This window comes from Accipiter gentilis, chromosome 5 (assembly GCF_929443795.1).
Source record: "Accipiter gentilis chromosome 5, bAccGen1.1, whole genome shotgun sequence".
Lineage (NCBI taxonomy): Eukaryota > Metazoa > Chordata > Aves > Accipitriformes > Accipitridae > Astur > Astur gentilis.
The window spans coordinates 44,434,002-44,455,087 of record NC_064884.1 but is presented as its reverse complement, the minus strand read 5'-3'; the positions used below and the strand labels follow the sequence as shown (position 1 = coordinate 44,455,087).

The following is a 21,086-nucleotide window of genomic DNA, read 5'->3' as shown; positions in this document are numbered from 1 at the left end:
CAAAGGGCATAATTTGTAGTAACCCAGTTCCTGGCCAGATCCAGTGAACTACAGAAACATTGCTGTTTGGATCAGGACGTGGTGTCAAATTTTCCCTGAAGGTAGTTTGGACTGGCTAGGAAGGTTAAAAAAATTTATCTTGAAAAGGAATGTCCTCTTTGCCTAAGAGCAAGAGACAGTCTATGCAATGCCACTGCACTAGCTCTACCACTTAAAATGTGATCAAAACCTAACAAAACCCTCCACTTGCCGAGATTTACTGCTTCACAGACCAACGGAGCGAAATGTAAACTGCAATACATCCGTCTTTATTCCACAAGCATCCCTGGTTCTGTTATTCCCCTCTCCAGCCCCCCCCCGCCCCAATGAATAGCCCTTTCCCCTCGCCACGCTGAATAGGCCAGGTGACTCCGAAACCGGCCACCCAGCAGATGCTTCCGCAGTACCAACTGTTCTGAATCCCCCCACCCCATCTCTAGCTTTTTTATTATTTTTTTTCTCCTCCTTCCCCCATGTCCTACCAATCTAGGCTGCCTGGCACATGCTGCAAGCTGCAGTCCCACTGGAGTGATATTGTGATGGAAATGAGGGAGGGGATGCAGGCAGAACTGCACAGATTTACAGCACTCTAAGGGTTTCCATTAAAATCCTTGACAACTTGTTATTTATGAGTAGACCAACAGCTCTTCTAATATCCAGGGCCTAGACCCCATTCACTTCAATAATGCTGGTTTGGAATAAATGAGCCAGAGGATGGAAACCAGTTCTGTTAGTATAATGGAGGAGGCTAATAGCTGTTTAGAGAAAACAACTGATGTAATTCTGGGACCCAATCCTTTCACCAACAAAACAATAAAGGTTCGATTCTTCAGTACATTTCACCTAGTGATTTAATTCAGTACAAAGAGGGTGATAAATGGCAGCGTTTGGATTTCGTGCCGTTATATACCCACTAAGCACTCTCTATTTGTACTAGTGCACTACAGATAAAGGGACTCATTGACTCCTGTGCAAGCAGGAATAGGTCAGTCTGGATCTCCACAGCAGAACAAAGATAAACAATGTGTCCTTACAAAATAGTAGAAGGGACAACCCCTCCCTCTGCCTAAGTGTAATATCTTCATTTTTCAGTCTCACAGCAGCCTGTGAGCATTTCCTTCCCCAGATTTTTCTGAGGTGCCCCACCTAAACTAGTGTGGCAGTCTGTCTAAGTGTCATTTTAGAATATTTTTTTCCACCATTCCCTTCTCTGCTCCCTTCTCCTTCCCATCATTGACATACTAAATACAGAAACACCTCCACTTACTTACTAAGTAAGCACAGGAGTGATCCCTGAAATAAGGACTTTGATGATCAAAACACTTTAAACCCTAGGTGTGCATTAAGCTGCTGTGAAGAATTATCGATCTCTTCTGCTGTGTCTTAAAATCAAACTGACAAGTTGATTACCGACTATAACCACTCAATTGCTGGCTTGTACACGGCTTTCCTTTTCCTCCTTTGTTCACCTGCATATTGTCTATTTACATTCCTTTTGTCAGGAATCTTTTTATTTCCTTTCAGCTTCCTCTGCTCTCCATGGGAGCCTCATTAAGGTGAAGCAACGAGAAGCAGCAGCAGAGCTCCCAGTCTGCGTTCTGCCAGGTGAGAGGCAGCACTGCCAGATGGACCCTGCTCCATGCCTCTGCCTCCCCCTTGTCCGCACGCCCATCCTCAGCACTGTGTTTTTGGAGGAGATTGACAATGCTGAAGGTCCAAATTGTTCTGCAGGAAGAGGAAAGAAGACATGGATAGGTGAAGAGGAACCAGGAGGAGAACGGGTGGAGGAAAGAGGCTGTTCAAGTGAGGAAGGGGACTGTGGCTGTATGATTGGGAATCGCATCCTGAAAGAAGCTGAGCCACCAGTCAGTTATTTCAGCATCCTTTCAGATACTCTGACTTTCAGGGCTGAAATAGTTTGGGAATCTGGAAGCTGTAACTGCCTCCCTTGTGGACAGTCTCTTTTTTTTCTATGCCACAAATAACTTCTCCCAGGCAAAACAATGGTCTTTCCTATGAAACGAACTGACATCAGTCGGTATGTGATGCCCTCTGTGACCATAGTTAGCAGTGTGTCTTTGCAGCTGAGAGGTTATCATCTGGTTCGCATTTTACACATACAGAAACATTCCGGTTAATTGGAAAATGATGTGCTGTGGACAGGGACAGATATATTCAAAATATACTCTCTCTGAATGGGAGAGAAAGCCCAAGGAAGAACCAACTTCTTGGAAAAGGAAGGCAAAGGGTCTGGCAAAAATGAGGGAGAAGCAAAAGGACCAAGCAAAGGGAGAAGATCTCTCTCAGGCTGAGTGGTTTTGCCTGGATGAGAGACAGAAAATGTAAAGCTGCATCCCAGCAGAGATCATTGATGGAAAGCAAACCAGGCCAGTTCCTAAGCTGGACCAAACTGATTAGCTCTGTAAAGGTCTAAAAAGATATATATTCACAGAGATTTGGCCCACAAAGTATGACTTCTTCCTTTCAGATACATTTCTAATGAATGCCCATTCAGGTGCTACATGAGTTCGGGTACAAATTGTGCCAAACCCCTACTGTGCCTTTTGAAAATTTATTTCAAGGTCCTTATCCAATACATATCAATGTAATACTGGATCTCATCCAAAGTATAACTATATCTAATTATCAGCCATTTGAGCTACTTCTGTATTAAACTATAAAATTGAGATAGGATTGAAGCCTCTTATGATTCCAAAGGCTAAATGCAGCAGTAACATAAATAATGCTGTAAATTACAAGCAAAATGAAAACTTGGTCAGAAAATATATGGTGTAATTTGTGCTTAGGGGTAAATTGGTCCCTGGCTGCCCAGGATAGGGAAGGTATGACCTGTATCAGGCCAAAGTATATGGCTGGGAGTCTGAATCTGTGTCATTATTACAGAAAAAAAATGACATACCTTAAAATACTTCAGAAAGCCAGCATCCTCATGAGATTTATTGCGGTCTGACCCCCTCTGCCGGTCACCCGCTCGCTGCCTGTGTCCCAGAGCCAGCACCTCAACATAGGCTCCGAGATTTGTAGAAATGATAGGAGCAAGCAAGTGGAAAATGATAGGTACCCGTGTAAAAGGGATGGAGAGGCAATTCAGGGGCACCGACACTTGGCACCCATAGCTCAAGGATGTAGGTAGCATCGTGACAGAACTCTAACTCCAAGTGACTGGGTTTGGGTTTAGGATGTGAGCCGCTAAAGCCAGTACTAGCAATAGTGTAGAAAGGAAAGAGGTCTGATAACCGGCATTTGGGTGAACTATCAGTAAAAATTGTTTTTGTGTCTCTCCACATTTGATCTGCTGCTGTCAAGGTGCAAAGCAGTAAAAGGAAGAAAAATGTAATTTAGAATGAGGACGTACGGGAAAAGGTTGGTGGGGGGAAAGCATTTTCTTGAAAAACAATGGGACTTTTCCTGAGGAAACAAGTGTTCAGTTAAAAATCAGCCTCATTTTGATGGAATGCTTGATTGTCAAAAATGGCATCAAGCTACGCCAGGAATGTTGAGATATACGATAGTAATCAATAATGTCAAAACATGTACAATACCAAGTATTTTTAAAATAATATTTTATCATCCCAAGTGAGGAGGTTTTCAGCTTTTTCTCCTAGCCTAGGGAAAAAAGGTGTTGATATGCTGGACATTCCTATGACACAGAAGAAATTCAGCCAGCTCTAGGTTTTTAGATCAGTGCTACTGGGAATGGATATAAACAAACAGATCCCATACAGCTCATTTTAGTTTCCTGATTTGTTCTCATTATCCCATACTATCCTTTGGCCTTCATGATACATTCCCATGCTGTGAGGAGCCACTGAGGATCAACCAGTTAAATAGGTGCTTTCTGTTAAACAGAAAGTCTCACTACCCCTAGGGATACCATGTTGCATGCTAAAAGTTATTCAGAGAGGTGCTTTAAGTACTTTCTTAGAAGCTTCAGCAAGTAATTGAAAGCCTGCAAATAGCCCCCTTAAGACCCCATCAATTCCTCCAACTTATTTCTTTAAGAATGAACAGACATAGCCATCTTTTTCAAAGATTTTCTCCGTATAGCTTTTATTTTTGTTTGCTGTTATTTTCTTTTACAGTTTTTTTAAATAAAGCTTACCAGTATAGTACATCTCAGGACAGAAATACTCTATTTAAACCTAGATTGATAAAAAGTTTGTGTAGAATCAAAACCGTAAAACATTTTGAAGTCTTTATTACTCTAAATATTCTTAAAACTCTATGTAAATGTCTTAGGATTTTCTATTGCTTCAGATATTCAGCAGGAAACACAGACTAATACATCTGGATAATAAACGTTTCCCCATTTGTGTTTGCGTGGAAAGAAGAGCTGCTAATTGTAAATTGAAAATGCTGAAGCAGAAATAAAAATAGTAACTGGATAATCTGTGCACAAAGCATTGTAATATCCCAAGGCACTTAGTTTTGAATCACAATGTTTTGGATTGAGAACAGGCTCTTCTTGTTAAATCAAGAAGGTTTAGAAACATAAAAGAGAAATAATCTGAATTAATAATTTCCTTTAAATGAGGATGCCCAGTTTCTGACTGAGACCATTTATTCTCTGTGCTGCCAAGACAACTCAGCTACTGCTTTTCTATGGGCTCCATGCCATACCAACCTTCCCTGTTTCAGAAATTTCAGGTTTTCCTCATCCTGAGACGGATGGAGAAAACTGCACGTGCCTCACCCTAGAATAAGCCGTGCTACCTACTTTGCTTGGAAGGAGGGCCCTAGACCTTCAGATCTGCAAACAGGTAGTTGGTCTCCTTATAAATATGTATCTTTCACTTGCTTTATGACTGACGGTGAAAGAAGAGAGATATTTTTATTTAGACCTTTTTACTTATTATTAATTCATTCTGCATTCCAGAAGCTAAGCAGGTCTGAAGGTGTGATCCTGAAAGATTATACAATGTTTCCAGTCTTTGGTTAGCAATCACAGTGCTATATTAAAGAACAAAACCATTATAATAGGGATGTATCGGCCAAGTACAGAAAACTGCTGTACTACATCCCATCACTTGGATCCCTACCTGAATGAACAGTTACGTGGCCAATCCTGTTCTAAAGAACTGGTACCACATTCAACTAAATTACTAATTATAGGATTTGTAACTCATTTAACAAGCAGATATACTTGATCCAAGACAGAAGACTTAAGTTTGATGATGGTTATTCAGTTTCAGGATGTGGATGTCTGACCTGATTTATGGGCTGGTCATATGCTGCATGGAACAGAAAGCTCAGAATTACAGTACTAGTGGCATAGTCAGTCTTGTCTGGGTGATCTTAGCATGAATTAAGCCTAGACAGTGATTTTGGTCTATTCTATACTGCGGCCTCTGCCACCTATTCTACACAGCAGATACAGGGTCAGAATTATTCCAATCCATGACAAAATATATGGTCCTCAAACACCTGCTTATTGGACTTTTCAAAGGTCTCACTGCAGAGTGGGCACTCCAGAAGATGGCTCTGCACATGGGCCTCATACTGACTTGTTTCAATATCTTCAGGAAATACTTCACTGCACATGGGGCATTTCCTTATAGAAGGCTGAAGTACAAAGCAATGCAAATAAAGTCAGTTTAAAAATTATATTCAAAGAGAAGAAACAGAAAAGTTTAGTAGCCAGGTATTATCACTTTTGGATAAGCCTCTCTGATTTCTAACACTCTCAAGTTTTCAAATGTCTCCAGGCTTCTCTAAATAGCACTTCAAAGTCAAGAGCTTCGGACAGGTACTCTTAACTTTCCATCCTACATTGCACATGTCCATGTCTCCAAATTGAAATAAGGTATTTAGCAGCTGCATGCTGCTCATTCTGACATTAGGTGCTGCCAAGAGCTAGTCCTTAAAGATTAATGTCAACAGAGTTTCCTTTCTCTCCCTTAAGACATATAACTCTTATTAATTCTACGTGTTAAGCATACATGGCTCCATTTTGTTGTCCGCTGTCTTACCAGGACTCAACCAGTTAAGTAGACAATTGGCTACAGAACTGAACTTGGAGCTTTTTGTTTCAAACCACTAATTCATGTCCAGTCGTGTCCACTTTACTTACTATGTCTGCAGCTCCTGCCTCCAGGTTTGTTCCTGTAGCTGGAAAAAGAAGTCACTTTAGCCATAGCAAAATGATTAACAATATAATATGCTGATAACTAGTAATTCTTGAAACATGAGGATGTGGCTCTGGATCTAAACCTCTGTATTTAGGACTACGGAAACTGGACATAAGCCACAGAACTAGCTGTCTCACAGCTGAATAAACCAGCTAATAGTTGTCTCTCTTGGCAGAAAATGAACAGACAGCTGATCACTTAAGTCAACTCTTAACACCTGGCAGCATTTCACAGCTGCCAAGTCATCTGCACACATGTAAAGCTGCACAGAGGTGCTGCTAATAATGTCTTTTTTACAGCATTCAATTTGAGAGGGAGGATAATTTGCTGAGACTTTAACTGCCATGTATTTGTGGTTTCAGACAGAATGCCAAGTAATCTCACCACAATATGGATTTCCAAACAGAAGGCCTCCTACTTCAGGAGCTGGAATTGGAGCTTGAGCTTGTGAAACAACAGAGAAGGGAGAAAACTCTCTAGCCTGCGAGAGATGCCTCAGGAGTCCATCATTCTCTTTCCTGAGTTTCTGCAAAGGGACAGAAAGGCAGAATGACTTTCCAGAAGCTCAGAAGATCATTTCAGAGAAAAGTCATACTTTGCACTAACATAGATCCTCTTATAGCAAATGAAAATTGCTCTGAACTTCTTTTAGGTAGCTGCTTGACCAAATGGGAAAGTGAGGTAAGGAAGGGCAAGGATCTATTCTGTGGCTTGCTCGGAAAGGCAGACAAGATGATCACAACAGAGTAATACACTTTAAAAGACAAAAGATTATCATGAAGTCATGCAGAGTAAGGAACAAAACTGAGCAGCCATTGCTTAGACCAGACAAAATGGCTATTTCCATTTAAATGAGTAAGTCCATTCATTTCAGTGGTGTCAGAATTAAGCTAACATTAGGAGTTTTTGAAAATCCTGAAAATCCTCATGCTATTATGGGTAAACCAGTCTATTCTGTGGTGGGGGAAAAAGGTGCAAGTTTTTGGACCCTTCCTCTTAGGCTGTACAGATATGGCAGCAACAACATACTGGGAGTGTATGCACAGAGTCATTTGTAGGTGCCTGCAGACCTAGTGATCTAGGTCATCCGTTTGGTAGATCCTAGTGATCCGTTTGGTAGAAGGGTTAATGGAACTGAACACTGAACTGAGACATTAGTGTCATATTCAATACAGGAGAAAAGCGAGGGAGTTGTGCCAAATTCTCACCTGATTTTCTTCATCAGCTTCATTCTTTTTTGCCTGTAGAATCTGAAACAAATGCTTCTGCTCCTCAAGTTCTTTCATCAAGTCACGGTTTTGTTGCTATGAAGGAAGAGTGTTATTTGGTAAATCATGGGAAACTGGCAAATAAAATGATGACAGCTCCAAGCACCAGAGCTGTCATATACTAGGTGCCTCATGCTGCATTTATTACCAATAAATAACCCTTCACTTTTAATAGGAGTCTTACCATTTCATAGTTTGTCACCTAGGATATCTCCATGTCACCACTCACTTATGCTGTGCATTTTCATTACAACATGAGAGATGACACATGACCTCTGAAGGGAACACATGACAGGTCAAACAAAGAGGGAGGCTGAAGAAAAGGAACTCATACAGCTGAAAAATCCACCCTGGCAGGTGAGAGCTATCCAAGTCTGCCAGGTTTCCTGATGCTGTGAGACTTGCATTGACGGTGGACAGCCAGTACATCCTTAGGAATTAATCTTGTAGCTAACTCTTGAATTAAATCAGTAAATTAGATAAGCTAGAGTACTTAGGGATTCTGCAGTCATTCTCAAAGTATCACTCTAAGAATCCTGAACATTTGGTATCACAGCAGAGGTAATCACACCATCTATTTTAGGCATCTAATTTTCAATGCCAAAGTGAAAGTAAAGCCTCCAAAAGCTTCCCGAGTAGCACATACAGAGAGAAGCACCTTTAGAAGGTCACTTAGGGCAACAGGCTAAAGATAAGTGGCGGCCTCAGTCATTGCCAATGATGGTTTCTTCAGTAGAAAGAAACACCACAGCATGCTGCCTTTTTCTTTTATATCCTTCACATTCCTTCAAGGAGTGATTTCCAGTGCTGAGGTTTGTGTATTACTTCTAAAAGGTCTGCAGAAGCTACCTAAGAAAAGCAAGCCTTTTGTCCATAAACTTAAATTTGTTATACACATAGTCATCTGCGACATCATAGGAAAATTGTGATGGTTCTGCAAATCGAAAGAAGGTGGGAAACGGTGCTGTCAGTGAATCTCAGCTCCCCTACACAGGTACCAGCCGGTTCCATATAATACAGCTGAACTCTGTCCTCAGCACTTTTGGGACCATCTCCCCAGCTGCACTGCCAGAAATGCTGGGCACCTGCTCATTCTGCAGACAGTGGGACAAAGCGAGAGTTTGGCCTCCGACCCCTTCAAGTTTTCCTTGCAATGTTCAAGCTCCTTATTTTGCTCCTTCTGCACAGAAATCCCAGCTTTTCACAAGCAGAGCTGCAAAGAGGCGTTGGAGAAGGATGTGGGGCAGAGCACCAAACTACAGAACAGAAACTGTATTGTTTACAGCTTTTTTTGGTGCATTCTGAGCATATTGCATCTATTTTATTGATTATAAAATGCCAAATTTGAGATATTAAAGATGAGAAAGAGACAAAAACATCAACAGAGAGAAGACCAGCAAGGTTGCTGCCTCACACCAGTTACTTGTCAGCTTCCTGCTGGAGGTAAAATTAACAGCATATAGTTGGGGCAGATTTAGGGTAACTTGTTTAATTTACCCATAAGGCCCAGCCCTGAAACAATTTTGCTGGGATGCAATGATTTGCAATTAGCCAAATATGAATCATGAATTCCCACTGATTTACTTTATCCCTTGAGCTGACTCAAAAGAGATCGAGACTGAATTTTCCTGCTACAGAGAATCAGAATTACATGTCTAGTTATACAGATGTTTCTTCCAAAACTAAAACATATGTGCATACTATAAGAATGTATGTATACTATAAGAATCTGTCAGATGGTGTGTTCACAGAACCATCTATGTGGACCCCCATGCCACCATGGACATTTCTCTTTCTGTCATGCATTCCCTTAAATTCTCGTAAGATTGAGCAATATTTGAACATGGTCACTGCCAAGGACACCTCAGCCTCTCTGCCCTGGCTCCCCCAAGCACCGTGATGCTCAGGGAAGGCCTTACCTGTTGAGTTCTAGTCATGCGTAACTGGCGATTCTCTTCCTTTAAACTTTCAAGCTGCTCTGTCTTGTCATGGTCAATATGAGATAGGTTTTCCACTTCTTTCTCATAACTCAGCACTTGAGACTAGGGAGAAAGAAGAGTGTGCAAGAAGTGAAAATCGAACAGCTCTGAGTGAGGAGCACAGGCACCTTTTGTTGCAGAAGGCAAAGCTCCAGAACCCATAGTTGCTTAATTTTTTTTTTCTGTAAACGTTTCTCCATTAAAACCTTTGTAGAAACTGAGGATAGTTACATGGGGATATACTGGAGCTGATGTATTCGTCAGAACACAGTATTCATTCCTACATTCTCTGAAGAGCTTTTTAGTGTTTCAACATGAGACTTCTAGTCTGGAAAGTCAGAGAACAAAGAGAAAACCAGAGACTCTATAGCCAGATGGTTAGCCCATTGTTCTGGGTTTCCCATGTCCCAGACCTAACAATCAAGCTATTTTCAGCCTACCTTCTCTCTTCACATACCTCCCAGCTAGAAGTCTTGTTTTCACCCGAGTACTGAACATAATTTTAGAATGTTTTTCAAAACACAAATGTTTTCTGCTTGGATCCTTAGCTAGCAGGAGGTAAACAACAGTCTGATTTTGGCCAACTTAATGAGCAGGCAAAGGGGATGTTTTTAGGAAATAAAATCCTTACAGTTTCTCTTAGCACATCCCCCTCTACCCTTCCTTCCAGAATACAGCTTTTTTGAGGTTTCCTGGAGGTCAAATCATATCAAAGGTTGACATTTTCTTAAAGAACTCACATAATCAAAGAAGAAACTCATGTACCACATACTTGCTCAAGACAGCTCAGTTCTCTGTCAGAGGGAAAGTGATTCCACCAGAGACAGTTCATAAAAGCAAAGGAGGGCAGCTACATGTTTGCTACCTGCAGCTGGTCCATGTGATCCAGGGCTGTTTTCAGTCTGGTTTCCAGGCGTTCCTTGTCAGAGGTCACATTCTGAAGTTGTTCTTTGAGTCTACTCAGAACAAATCAAAACACCATACTTTCACCGATGGAAATTTAATCTATAAAGGCAAGGTGCTTACATGAAATCCTGGTTTGAGATATGCTGTAAATACACTTACTGGTGCAATTCTGCCTCTCTGCAGTCATCCAGCTCCTTTAGGCATTTATTTTCCTTTTTCAGGGAATTCAGCTCCAGCTCCAGTGTCTCTGTGTTGCTCCTTAGAGACTCTAAACTATTCTGCAGCTCCTGAAAATCACAGTGAGGTCGACGAGAGGTAAACAGGACCAAAGCAATAGTCCTGCTCTGCACTGGAGCTGCAAAAACCCTCAAATGCAACACTTCCAGGCAGCCCATCTGAAGGAGGAAACTCTCTCCTTTGCATGCTGACTACTATTTCAGACCCCATTACATTTATATTAAGTCCCGAGCAAAACTGAAGGAGGAAAAGATAATGATAATGGGATTTCAGGACAGCCTATAGAACATTTTTGAACACTCCCCATAAGTTCCTGACTCCTGTGTCTGAAGATGTCTCTTGTTCATCATTATTGTTCTTATCACAGTAAAGGTGTGGTACAATTTGGTAAAGGATTAAACAGATAACGTGGGGAGAAACCTCTTTAATTTTCTCCTGGAAGCACGCAGTGGAACAAGACCTGACTCAGTCCCTCTTCATCTTTCAGACTTAAAGCTTCTGACTTAATGTATTAACTTTTTTATTTACCTGTGTCTTCTTGAGGTCTTCCTGTAGATCCATGTTTTGTTTTTGCAGACTTGCACAGCTTGCTTTCAGCTCCTCGTTTTCTTTACGCAAATTTTTGTTTTGTAGTTCAATCTCTTCTACTTCTCCCTGGCAAGCCACAAAGTTGTTTGGTCATAACAGAAGCACTGAAAAGCTACATTCCAAATGGCACAGTGTGAAGAGCAAAGAAAGATGAACTCTGCAAAAGGGAATACTGTGTACCTCCCTGTCCTTTCACTGCTAGCGCAGACCAGACTGCTACTGCACTCTCCCCAGTGTGTCCAAAGCTGACCATCCACCCAGTTCTTGAATACCGAGCACATACCACCCCTGATCTTTGGAGATGCTCAATGCCTTCTGTGACCGCAGAAGTCAGCAGAGGCAGAGCTTTGAGGCTTTTTCCAGTTTGTTAGGTTAGGACCACGTGTGCAGTTTAGTCATTAACAAAAGGGCTGCACACAAGACACTGCAAAATAAGAGTGCTTGACTTCACAGCACTGCAATTATTGTCCATGGGCATGCTCTTACTCCCATCTAATGGCAGGCTGTTTCCATGAAAATGACATTTTCATTTAAAGATATTCAAAATGCCCTGAAACACTATGTCTAAGTCACTCCCTGCTACAAAGAGCTCACAATCTAAGTGATAAATGGCAGGTAGAGAAACAAAGGCTGCCCAAATTTGTGTGACAGATCAGTAGCAAAGCCAAGAATAGAATCCAAGTCTGCTGAGTTCTAGCTTGGCATCCAGTCTACTGGATCACTCCATGTTAGCAGTGAGCGTATGCCAATAAAAGCAGAAGCAGTAAAGAGCAGGGGAAGAGAGGACACATACCTGCGTGGTAACCACCAGGATATCATCCTCAGTCTCTGCTCTGAACTGGAAAGGCACACTGGCTCCACGGACCACGCCATCCTGGTCGATGTAGCAGAACTGGTAGTATTCATCATCTTTCGGTAGGTAGTAAGCTTCAGACAAACACAACAACGCCATCATATGCAGCTTCTAATTATTCAAGACTCTTAACTACATAGCACAGAAAGTGAGGACCTCAGAAAACTGAGACAACCTAGTTCAGTATTGTTCCTGCACCTTTAGTAATCCCTTGTGCCAGCGATAGGAACACAAACCATATCACTAAGTCAGGATGGCAGAATTTAACATGTTCAAAATTTTGTGATTTATTATGGGATTTGAAATAAGTCTCCCAAAGCATGGTCCTACAGATACTCTGTAATTCCGAATGTAGTGCTCATTAGTGGTAGCAAAATGGGAGTCTGTGTGTGTGTGCCTGTGTATGCACATGCACATACATTCCCCAAGTGATGCAAGCTCCCGACTCACCTTTGAACTGGATCTGTTGCTGCACAGCGGTGTCACTGTGGACATCATTGGGCAAAGGAGCCCACATGAATGTGTAATATTCCCGGGTTGTTTTCCATCCCACCTGCAACAGCAAAATTGTTATATGGCATCAGAGTTCATGTTTATCCTATGGTATCGGGACTGTATTTCCACATAGATCAGTTACTGGGAGGACTTTTGCATTGATATCCTGACTTCTAAGAGTTGTGGTCTACGCATGAAAGGATAATTAGAGTGTTTGATTATCCTTGAAGCTGTTTGGGTCACAACAGGTCTGGTACTTTGTCCCTAGGCACAATAAAGATGTTCTATTGCACAAGGTTATTACTGAAAAAAATTCCCCGACCCTGTTCTATCAAAGTCCAAGCTGTTTGTTTCTGCCTGCTGCTGCTTTCTCATACTTGGCACATCTGTTTTCACAGCATTCACTTACCCGGAAGATGCCCACCCAGTCCTTCCCGCGAGGAATGATGTTCTGTGTGAGGGTATAATAACATGTTACATCTCCTCCGGGAACATAAAACTTCTCCACATTGTTAAAAATGACCTGGGAGAAGTGGCAGTTGTCTAAGAGGACAGCGGAGGTGGGAGGCTCGTCTGCGGTCTCGTCCATTGTGGAAGTCTACAAGAGGAAAGAATAAGGGGATTATCTCATCTTCAGATGCTGCCAACATAGTTGTGTCCGTGAAGGGTATGAAGAGCTACACTTGGGAATGACGTAGCTGTGAGGTCCAAAACCCCCTACGCATACACCAAGGTTTCTCAGCAAGGCACACAAGCTCATTGGTGTCCCTGCCGCCGTGGCCAGGCTGCTCCTGTCATCCGCGGCAGCTTGCAGAACCTCTTTAGCAGACATGTGTAGGATTCTCATCTGACTGCTGCTTCCCAGCCACGGTGCCTGATGCTCTGAGGCTGCCAGTGTGGCATGGCAGCTCCTCTCCTGCGTGGGACCCCAGGAACCAGACCCGCTGACTATCCTACAGATCTGCAGTGGTGCCTTGTAGCAGCAGGAGCTCGCGTGCCTGCTGGTGGGATCCCATGCTTGAAGACCCTGCTGGAATGCCGCTGTCCCCACATGCAGCCTCACATCAAGTTTTTAATGTGATCTGACACTCCAGGCACATCCCCACCATATGTAGCTCTTCTGAAATCTGGAGACTAGCACATTGCTTGAGAAGAACAGAGGTTTCACTCCATCAGTGAAATGCTCTGACAGTAGTACAAGATGAAAACAGCAGCTTACAATCTATCATGCTGGGAGCTCCAAGACTCGTGCACTCCCAGCCCTAACACGCTCCACCTTCACGGGCTGACTGTGGCGAGACACACAAGACACACTCATGCTGGCGATAAGCAAACCCAGCAGCCTCCTTGCTTTCTGCATTCAAATCCAACGCAACGACTTGACCTCCAAATACAGTATCTTTCGTCTTCAACTTCCTGGCTCCATGGGAAGAGAGGTACCTTGCTAAGCTCAGCTCCCATGGAAGAGCACAAACGGAGGAGATCCTGGTTAGGCAGGTCGTCGTAGTTCTGTCTCACAAGCCTGTGTCATGAGGCTATTATAGCCTTGCTACTCGTGACTGCTACGCTGAAACCGCAAGATGATTCTCAGTATCGAAATGAATATGTTGCATGACAGCAGGGTCAAAAAATAGCATTAAAGCTTTTGCATGAGTTATCTATACAGAAAACTTTGCACTGCATTGTGACACTACAAATCACACAACATAAATCTGTAGTGGGTGCATCGATCAAAACAGTACCTAAACTGCCAGGAGCCTAGGCAGGACTGGAAACAGAACACTAAATTACCCTCTTTGCCACTACGTCTTGAAGGCAGCCAGGCTTCAGCCCTGGCAATCCGTCAAGGGGCAGATCACTGCTGAGAAAACCCTGCTGCCAGTCCCGGACAATTCAATTCCAGGAATCCAAAGCAGAACCTTCTCAGCTGATCTTAGTGACAGCAGCAGTGAGCAAGGATTGACCTCAGAACAGAGGGAAAGTTCATCGTGAACAACCATCCCACTGGAGCGTTTCAGGTCATCTCCAAACCAGAAATTTCACATGGAAATGAACTCTCTGGAACCCTGCTTTATTTTTTTGGTGTCACCAAGGCGATTGTCTGTATTCTGTGCCAAAAAATAGCCTGAAAATCAGGCAGAAGTTTAGATGGGGATTGTGGGGCTGTGCTTGCAAAGGAAAAGGCATCCACAGCTGGAAAGAGCAGCAATAACTGCACTGACACAGGCTGCCTTGGGAGGATTCAGAATTCATCCTGCTGGGAGCAGAAGGCAGGTCAGACCCTAGAAATGGATGTGGTGCAATACTCCAGGACATCCAGGGTTGTAGTTTCACTTTTAGTTATCTCAGTAAAGTGTAGGAAATGGCGTGCGACTCACCTAAGCCTCAGTCTTTATCTGGCTGACGTCAAACTTTCCTACCCTGATGTGCTATAAGCCTTATGATTTGCAGTTCCTGAACACCAGGGACCACTTGACAGCCACCAGACAGAAAGAAAAAAAAAAGAAGAAAATAAATGTAAGGACAGCACGTTAATCATATTATTCCATTGCTTTGGGACAGGACATGAGCCCTTGCTGCCACAAGGGTTAAAATTAACTTGCAAAGAAAATGAAGAGTCAGTGTCTGGATGCAGCAAAACAACACATTCTGCTGAAAAAAAAAACCCAAAAAACCAAAAAACAAACCATTGGCTTTGGTGAAAATACATGTGATCTTGAAGGAAAACAAATGCAGAGGCAGTGCCAAGTTACGCTGATAGCAGAGTCTGCAGTTCACGTCCAGGAAAAGACAACAGGAAGTAGAGGAGCGAGGACATTTTATTAACGTTCATATTTTTGTTGCGCCAACAGCTCTTAAATCATCAGGAGGGGCCCTGCCAGGCTGCTGCCGCCCGAGGGGACAGGGACAGCCACACCTTCGGGGTGTTAATGCTTACCGGGCAGTCCCAGCCCGGGGCTGAGCTAACGAGGGATGATTGCAGCTCACAGGGAGCAGAGCGGAATAAATAACGCTTCCTCCGGTGTTCACGGCCCAGGCTCTCTCCAGGGAACTCTCTGTTTGTTTTTCCTTTTCTTTCGCCGTTGTTGTTTATCTTCTTGCATTAACCTGCAGCGTCCCCATGATGTAGAAATACAGGAATTCCCCCTTCCCAAGCGAGACCAACTTCCAGCCGCCGTTGGACACCGGATGAAGCGGGCAGCCCCCCCCTCGTTGCCTGCAGCGTGTGCCCCGGGAGGGTCCCCCCTCGCATCCCCGTACGTTGGGTCCCGGCGGAGGGCGGGGAGCGGACCGGGCTGTCCCCGTCCCCCCCACCCAGGTTGGGCACCCCGGGCTCCGCCATCAAAAAAACGAAAGTGAAAGTGTCGCCGCCGCTTCGCAGCGGGGCAGCCCCGGCCCACCCCCACCCTCCCCCCCCCCCCCGTACGGCCCCGGTAGGGAGGGGTATACGGGACCCCATCACCACCGTCCCCCGCCTCACTCACCGAAAAGCACGGCTGCAAACCCCCGGGGCTGCGAGGAGGCGGAGGACCAGGAAAAGGCGGAGCCCCCCCCCCCCCCCATCCCCGGGATACCTCCCCTGGGCGGCCCCGGCCGCGCTGCTGGGACTTGTAGTTCGGTGTGGGGGTGTCGTTCTTTGTGTGTGTGTCCCCCATGCCCCAGCCCCGGTACCGCCTTTCCCTACCGGCGCTCGGGTTGTGGGGGTGAGGAGAAACCGGGGATGCAGGGGCCGGTTGTCCTGGGGGAGGGAGGGAGGTGGGTAAAAGCTCAGGGAATTTGGCAAAGGGGGAATTTAAAAGTCCCGGTAACGGACCGCCCTCCTCCTCCGGGGGACCGGAGGCGTCGGGAGGGTTCACCTCCCCTCGGCTCACGCAACGGGGGTCCCCAGCGGTTGAGGCTACCGGTAACGGGGCACGGAGCCGGGCCTTGGCCCTGCACCACGGCCGGGCGGCGATCGCCCTCCCCCGGGGAGGGAGGGCGGGGGCACTAAACCTCGATTCCAGCGACGTTCGGCCACGGCTGAACCTGGCCCTTTAATAAACCACAGGAAAACGTTTAAACGTTCAAAATGATCTTTTGGGAGAGACTCACAAAGGGGGCGGGGGTGGGGAGGGTGCCGGGGCGGCCGGGCCCACCCCGCCACCATCACTCCCCCGCCTCTATGGTAACCTCTATGGTTGCAAGGAGAGCCTCACGGTCCACTGGCAGACCCCCTCTCCAGACCTCCAGCCAATCAGCAACCACGCCGCGTAATTACCTAACCAATGACGGCCCCGCGTAGCACCACCGCCCTCCCGCCCCTTTTGCGCTCTCCCGAACGCTAGTGGGAGGTGCTTCCTTCCTCCGCAGCCAATGGGAAGCGCGGATATTGTCCCAGGATGCCGCGCGCCCTGCGCGGCGGTAGCCAATGAGCGCGGAGGACGCTGGAGGGACACGGCAAGGTGAGTGGGGGCGGGGGCGCCCAGTTTCTCTCACAGCCGCCGCCGCCGCCGCCTCAGGCCCGAGCGGACCCCGCGGAGGTGGGCCCCGCTCTCGGCCCGGCTTTGCTTTCCCCTCACCTCCCCCTGGGCCACCGCGGTCTCCTCCCTGCCCTCGCCCGTTAGCGGGGGAGGCTCTACCGGCCGCGGGGTATCGCTGGGCCCCGGCGGCCGGTGGGGGTCGGTACCCGGCCGTGCCGGTGCCCTTCGCTGGGAGGAGGCAGCTGAGGAGAATGCGACAAGCGTCGGCGCTTCCGCTGTTCCCACGCATCCCCCCTCCCAGGGGTTCGGGTGGGCTCGGTTGGGTCTTGGGTGGGGGTTTCGACTGTGTCAGGGAAGGCAAAAATGTGCAGCCCTAGGGAACGGCCCAAAGGAGGATTAACGGGGGGAGGGCGGTGGGGGGACGCGGAGCCGTGCGTGGGGTCGGTGGGGAAAAGCCTCGGGTACAGCGGGGGGACAGGGCTGCAGATAGACGTGTTGTGTGTCAGTCCCGAGAGGGGGGTGTTTGCTGGCGGCAATAGCGTTGGGATACCCATTTCCTTTTTCTTTTTGTCTTTATTTGTAATAGGTTAAGCAAAATGCAGGCTCCTCTGGCTCTCCTCAGCTCTCCAGCTGTGGTAAGTCTCCTTTCTTCAGAAGAGTATAGTAAAACTTAGCAGGGATACATGATTGTGAAGTCTTTCTGTGTGATGCTTGGTTCAAAATGCTGTCCTGGACACCCTCAGCTGAGGTGGGATCATGTGGGTTTGTTTTACTGTGGATTTAACAAGGAGGGGAAACAAGGTGACCTCTGGTGACTGGAGGGTGATACCTACCATCTTAGTAGATGTGCATTGAACTGCAGGCCCAAGGGCTTCTCCAAAGATTAGTTAACTATCACAGAGGCACTCCTTCACCTCTTTCTCTCAAGGTGTGCCTTGGGAAGAAAATGTATGGCATTGTAGTAATGACTGAACTGCTGTAGCAGATATGACGCTCATGCTGCAGTGTGTGGTCTGTGGTGGTATTACTCATGGACTTAATACAACTGGCTAAACTAGAAATATCCTAGAGTTGCATATGCCTTTGCTTTTTAGTCTTGGTTCATTCTTGAGATGTTTTATAAAAATTCTAAGGCTCTTCTTCGTAAAATAACTGTTCTTTTCTGAGGGTTAGTGCGGACACATCCAATTATAGGAGTTAATTGTCTGTGTTTCACTCCAGTTCCGGTGCTGTTCCAGGGCTCTGGCCAGACCAGTTTCAGTCTCTGTTTTCAGCAGGCCTGAGGTTCAGACTGTACAGGTGAGACTCTTATGTGGCACCTTGGGTCCTGTATTTCTGTTCTTGCTGCCTGTGATACGTGATGGTTTCTCCTGGGATGGAGTAAGTTTGTATATCAAGAGGATGGCTAATACGGGAACGTAGCTTCTAGCCCAGATTGGTGATGGCTTTGCAAGCTTGGCTGATTTTGCTCTGCCTTGGGTAGAGGGTAAACGTTGATAATGTTTTACTTAAAAAAAATCATATTTATGATTAAAAGTGTCATTAGCATCTTTTTTTTCCTGTATCCTGCAGCCAGCTGGTGTTTCCCATCCACAGCTGACCCACCGTGAGTTCCAAACCAGTGCTGTTTCCAGGGATATTGACACTGCTGCTAAGTTCATTGGTGCCGGTGCGGCCACGGTTGGGGTGGCTGGTTCAGGAGCGGGTATTGGGACTGTGTTTGGCAGCTTGATCATTGGCTATGCCAGGTAAGTAAGATGCCGGGCTGGCTTGAATTTATTCCCTTTTTCCAGCACTAAATTTGGTAGATCAGTAGAGCTTTCTCTGGAATATATGTCCAGCTCTACATGTGTAGTGTATATAAGCAGATAAATGGGTTTAACTGAAGCAGTCCTCCTTGGAATATAAAATGGTTGTTATAATCCATGATTCTATTAAAATAAATAAGAAAGTGCCTAAATTGTTTGAATCTACCCTATACTTCTGAACGATGCAGCTGCTCTGTGGAGCTCTGCCTGCCTCTAGAAGAAATGAAGCACTAGTTATTAGCAGGAACCATTGCTTGGTGCTGCCAGGGCAGGTGAAGGGAAAAATTCTGGCTTTCTCATTCCAGCCAGTGGCTACCTGCCATAAAACTGGTTTGTGCCCCAAAATCCATTGCCTATGTGAGATAATCCTGGCTTTCTGTGATACGGGCTCTGGTTTGGGGTTTGTTTGTGGGGTTTTTTTTCCTCACTATGGATCCTTTTTTGTATTTTTCCTTCTCTCTCTGGTTTGTTCCTCTCCTTGTACAACATACAGGAATCCATCTCTCAAGCAGCAGCTCTTCTCCTATGCCATCCTGGGCTTCGCTCTGTCTGAGGCCATGGGTCTCTTCTGTTTGATGGTGGCATTCCTTATCCTCTTTGCTATGTGACAACTTCTGGTCCTGGCTGCGGCTTCCATCACTCTGTCCTCTGCGGTTTGAGTCTGCTTCCATCAGAGCGTTCCAGACTGACAATTAAAGAAAAGATTTCTCTAAATAAACTGGTGGTTTTATTTTTTTCTTTTTTTTTTTCTTTCTTATGTCCTGGTCCAGTGGTGGGGAAGTATGTGGGTGAGTTGGTGTATTGGTTGAAGAGGGTGATATCCCAGGTATGGGGGCACTCACTGATAAAGCAGAAGGGAAATATGAAAAGGTGATGAGAAGGAAGGAAAACTAATGTGAAGTCAGCTAGGGTAAGAGAGGATGTCCTTGAACAGCTCAAATCTTTGCAAAAATCCCGACAAGCATTGCCCTAGTAAAGCAAATACTTCTAGATGAGCTGAGAACGAGTGTTTTTTTCCGCATACTGTTGTTGTTGTTTGTTTTTTTAATCTGAAAGACAGTCTGTAGAAAAGGTGATGGGTACAGGTGAATATGCTTAGAAGTGTATTAATGGTGTTTGCATAACTAATTTGCCAGTAAGTACACAAGGGTAGGCACTGCTGTATCAGCTGAATGTTCTTCTTTCACAAAGAAGAGCTGGTTTCAAGGTCACACGATTCATGTGCCGCCGCCTCAAAGCATCAATTTACATGAAGGACCACAGCCTAGTTACATTTCTTCTTTTCCCCCCAACAGTTACATGCTTCAGCTGTGTTAGAGATTGGAGTATACTAGGGAGGAGAAATGCTAAAATCTAACCTGCATCTTGGACCTTGTAAGACAGCTGTGCCTTTAAGGAAGATAGGAAGGTGAGCACTGGGTGAGAGTTATCTGCTTTAGGTAATTGAATTAATGCAGCTACTGTGTGTGCTTAAAGCCTCTGAAGCATGGTTGTGACCTCCCTGGGGATATGAACGGGGTACGGGAACTGCTCTCTTCGTTTGCAATAGCTGCTTACACCCTGTTGAGGGGAAGGTGGGCTGAGAAGAATTTGACTCAGAAAACCGTCCCTGAGACTTCTTGGAGAAACCAAAAAGAACTCGAGAGGCAAAACACTCCATCTGCAGCCGGGGTGGCTTCTGGGGACAAATGTGTAACCCTACAACAGTGATACTGTGCTTTGGGAATCTTCTCTGGGTGTTGATGGCAGGTTGTAGCGATCAGCGTGTCAGGCGCTCAACGCTGTCTTGGGAAAACAACACTCTTACATGCCTCTAAGCTGGTTATAGTAATTCTCCCTTACGCATATGAAACTGTGTGTAAATAACTTTTGTTGTTGTATCCCTGGTAAAGCAAAAGTGACCTTGCAACGAAAATTGCTCGCTCTCCGTTGCATGCTGTTACTGGAAGGTGCTTCTAGGCAGTTCTGGCGGGTGTTGTAGGCGCGAGGTGGACCTTGTAGGCCAGAAGCAGAGCTGCTGCTTTCCTGGGAGCCAGAGTAAAGGTCTCCATGCCCCCTCGCGCCTCTCCGGACGGGCTGTTTTCCTTCCTGACCCTTTCCTCAGGCTGTGCACCCTGGGGAGGGCTTTGGGTGCTGCCTGAAGACACGGCCTTGCCTCAGTCTGGGCTGAAACGCTGCCTTGCCGTGTCTCCCAGGCTGAGGCGCGGTGACAGCGAGTTTGTTGCAGCAGCCGCTTCCCAGTAGAGGGGAAAAAAGAGGGTTGGTTTTTTTTTCTCCACCCAAAAAGCCCCAAACTGGTGGCTC

At 45.6% G+C, this 21,086-nt stretch overlaps 2 protein-coding genes across 6 annotated transcripts; one reads left to right on the top strand and one right to left on the bottom strand.

Annotated features, from left to right (window-relative positions):
• Positions 1–4,088: 4,088 nt before the first annotated feature.
• On the bottom strand, positions 4,089–16,078 carry CALCOCO2 (calcium binding and coiled-coil domain 2). Of its 4 annotated transcripts, none has more exons than XM_049799964.1 (13): positions 16,000–16,058; positions 15,453–15,622; positions 12,924–13,112; positions 12,470–12,572; positions 11,960–12,093; positions 11,107–11,232; positions 10,501–10,628; positions 10,301–10,391; positions 9,376–9,498; positions 7,397–7,492; positions 6,573–6,714; positions 6,131–6,168; positions 4,089–5,622 (listed from the first exon to the last, which is right to left on the bottom strand). In XM_049799964.1, the coding sequence occupies exons 3-13, from the start codon at positions 13,101–13,103 to the stop codon at positions 5,446–5,448; spliced, it is 1,338 nt and encodes a 445-aa protein (XP_049655921.1). In that variant the 5' UTR covers positions 13,104–13,112; positions 15,453–15,622; positions 16,000–16,058; the 3' UTR covers positions 4,089–5,445. The 4 variants fall into 4 exon arrangements, with proteins under 4 accessions (XP_049655921.1, XP_049655919.1, XP_049655918.1 ...); XM_049799962.1 differs by lacking the exon at positions 15,453–15,622 and adding an exon at positions 14,893–14,985 and having other exon boundaries at positions 16,000–16,044; XM_049799961.1 differs by lacking the exon at positions 16,000–16,058 and adding an exon at positions 14,893–14,985 and having other exon boundaries at positions 15,453–15,827.
• Positions 16,079–16,861: 783 nt separating this feature from the next.
• Positions 16,862–19,500, top strand: ATP5MC1 (ATP synthase membrane subunit c locus 1). Of its 2 annotated transcripts, none has more exons than XM_049799999.1 (5): positions 16,862–16,956; positions 17,561–17,609; positions 18,196–18,273; positions 18,547–18,722; positions 19,276–19,500. In XM_049799999.1, the coding sequence occupies exons 1-5, from the start codon at positions 16,868–16,870 to the stop codon at positions 19,388–19,390; spliced, it is 507 nt and encodes a 168-aa protein (XP_049655956.1). In that variant the 5' UTR covers positions 16,862–16,867; the 3' UTR covers positions 19,391–19,500. The 2 variants fall into 2 exon arrangements, with proteins under 2 accessions (XP_049655956.1, XP_049655957.1); XM_049800000.1 differs by having other exon boundaries at positions 16,945–17,034.
• Positions 19,501–21,086: the final 1,586 nt, after the last annotated feature.

Excerpts from the sequence above, each read along its gene's own strand:
- CALCOCO2 (XM_049799965.1), bottom strand. The coding sequence starts at position 13,103 with ATGGACGAGACCGCAGACGAGCCTCCCACCTCCGCTGTCCTCTTAGAC. Across the intron at positions 12,094-12,469 it reads GCAACAGATCCAGTTCAAAG|CTTACTACCTACCGAAAGAT; the intron begins GTGAGTCGGGAG and ends GTTTGTCTGAAG. Across the intron at positions 6,715-7,396 it reads AAGCTGATGAAGAAAATCAG|AAACTCAGGAAAGAGAATGA; the intron begins GTGAGAATTTGG and ends GTCCCTTTGCAG.
- ATP5MC1 (XM_049799999.1), top strand. The coding sequence starts at position 16,868 with ATGGGAAGCGCGGATATTGTCCCAGGATGCCGCGCGCCCTGCGCGGCG. Across the intron at positions 16,957-17,560 it reads CGCTGGAGGGACACGGCAAG|GTTAAGCAAAATGCAGGCTC; the intron begins GTGAGTGGGGGC and ends TATTTGTAATAG. Across the intron at positions 17,610-18,195 it reads TCCTCAGCTCTCCAGCTGTG|TTCCGGTGCTGTTCCAGGGC; the intron begins GTAAGTCTCCTT and ends GTTTCACTCCAG.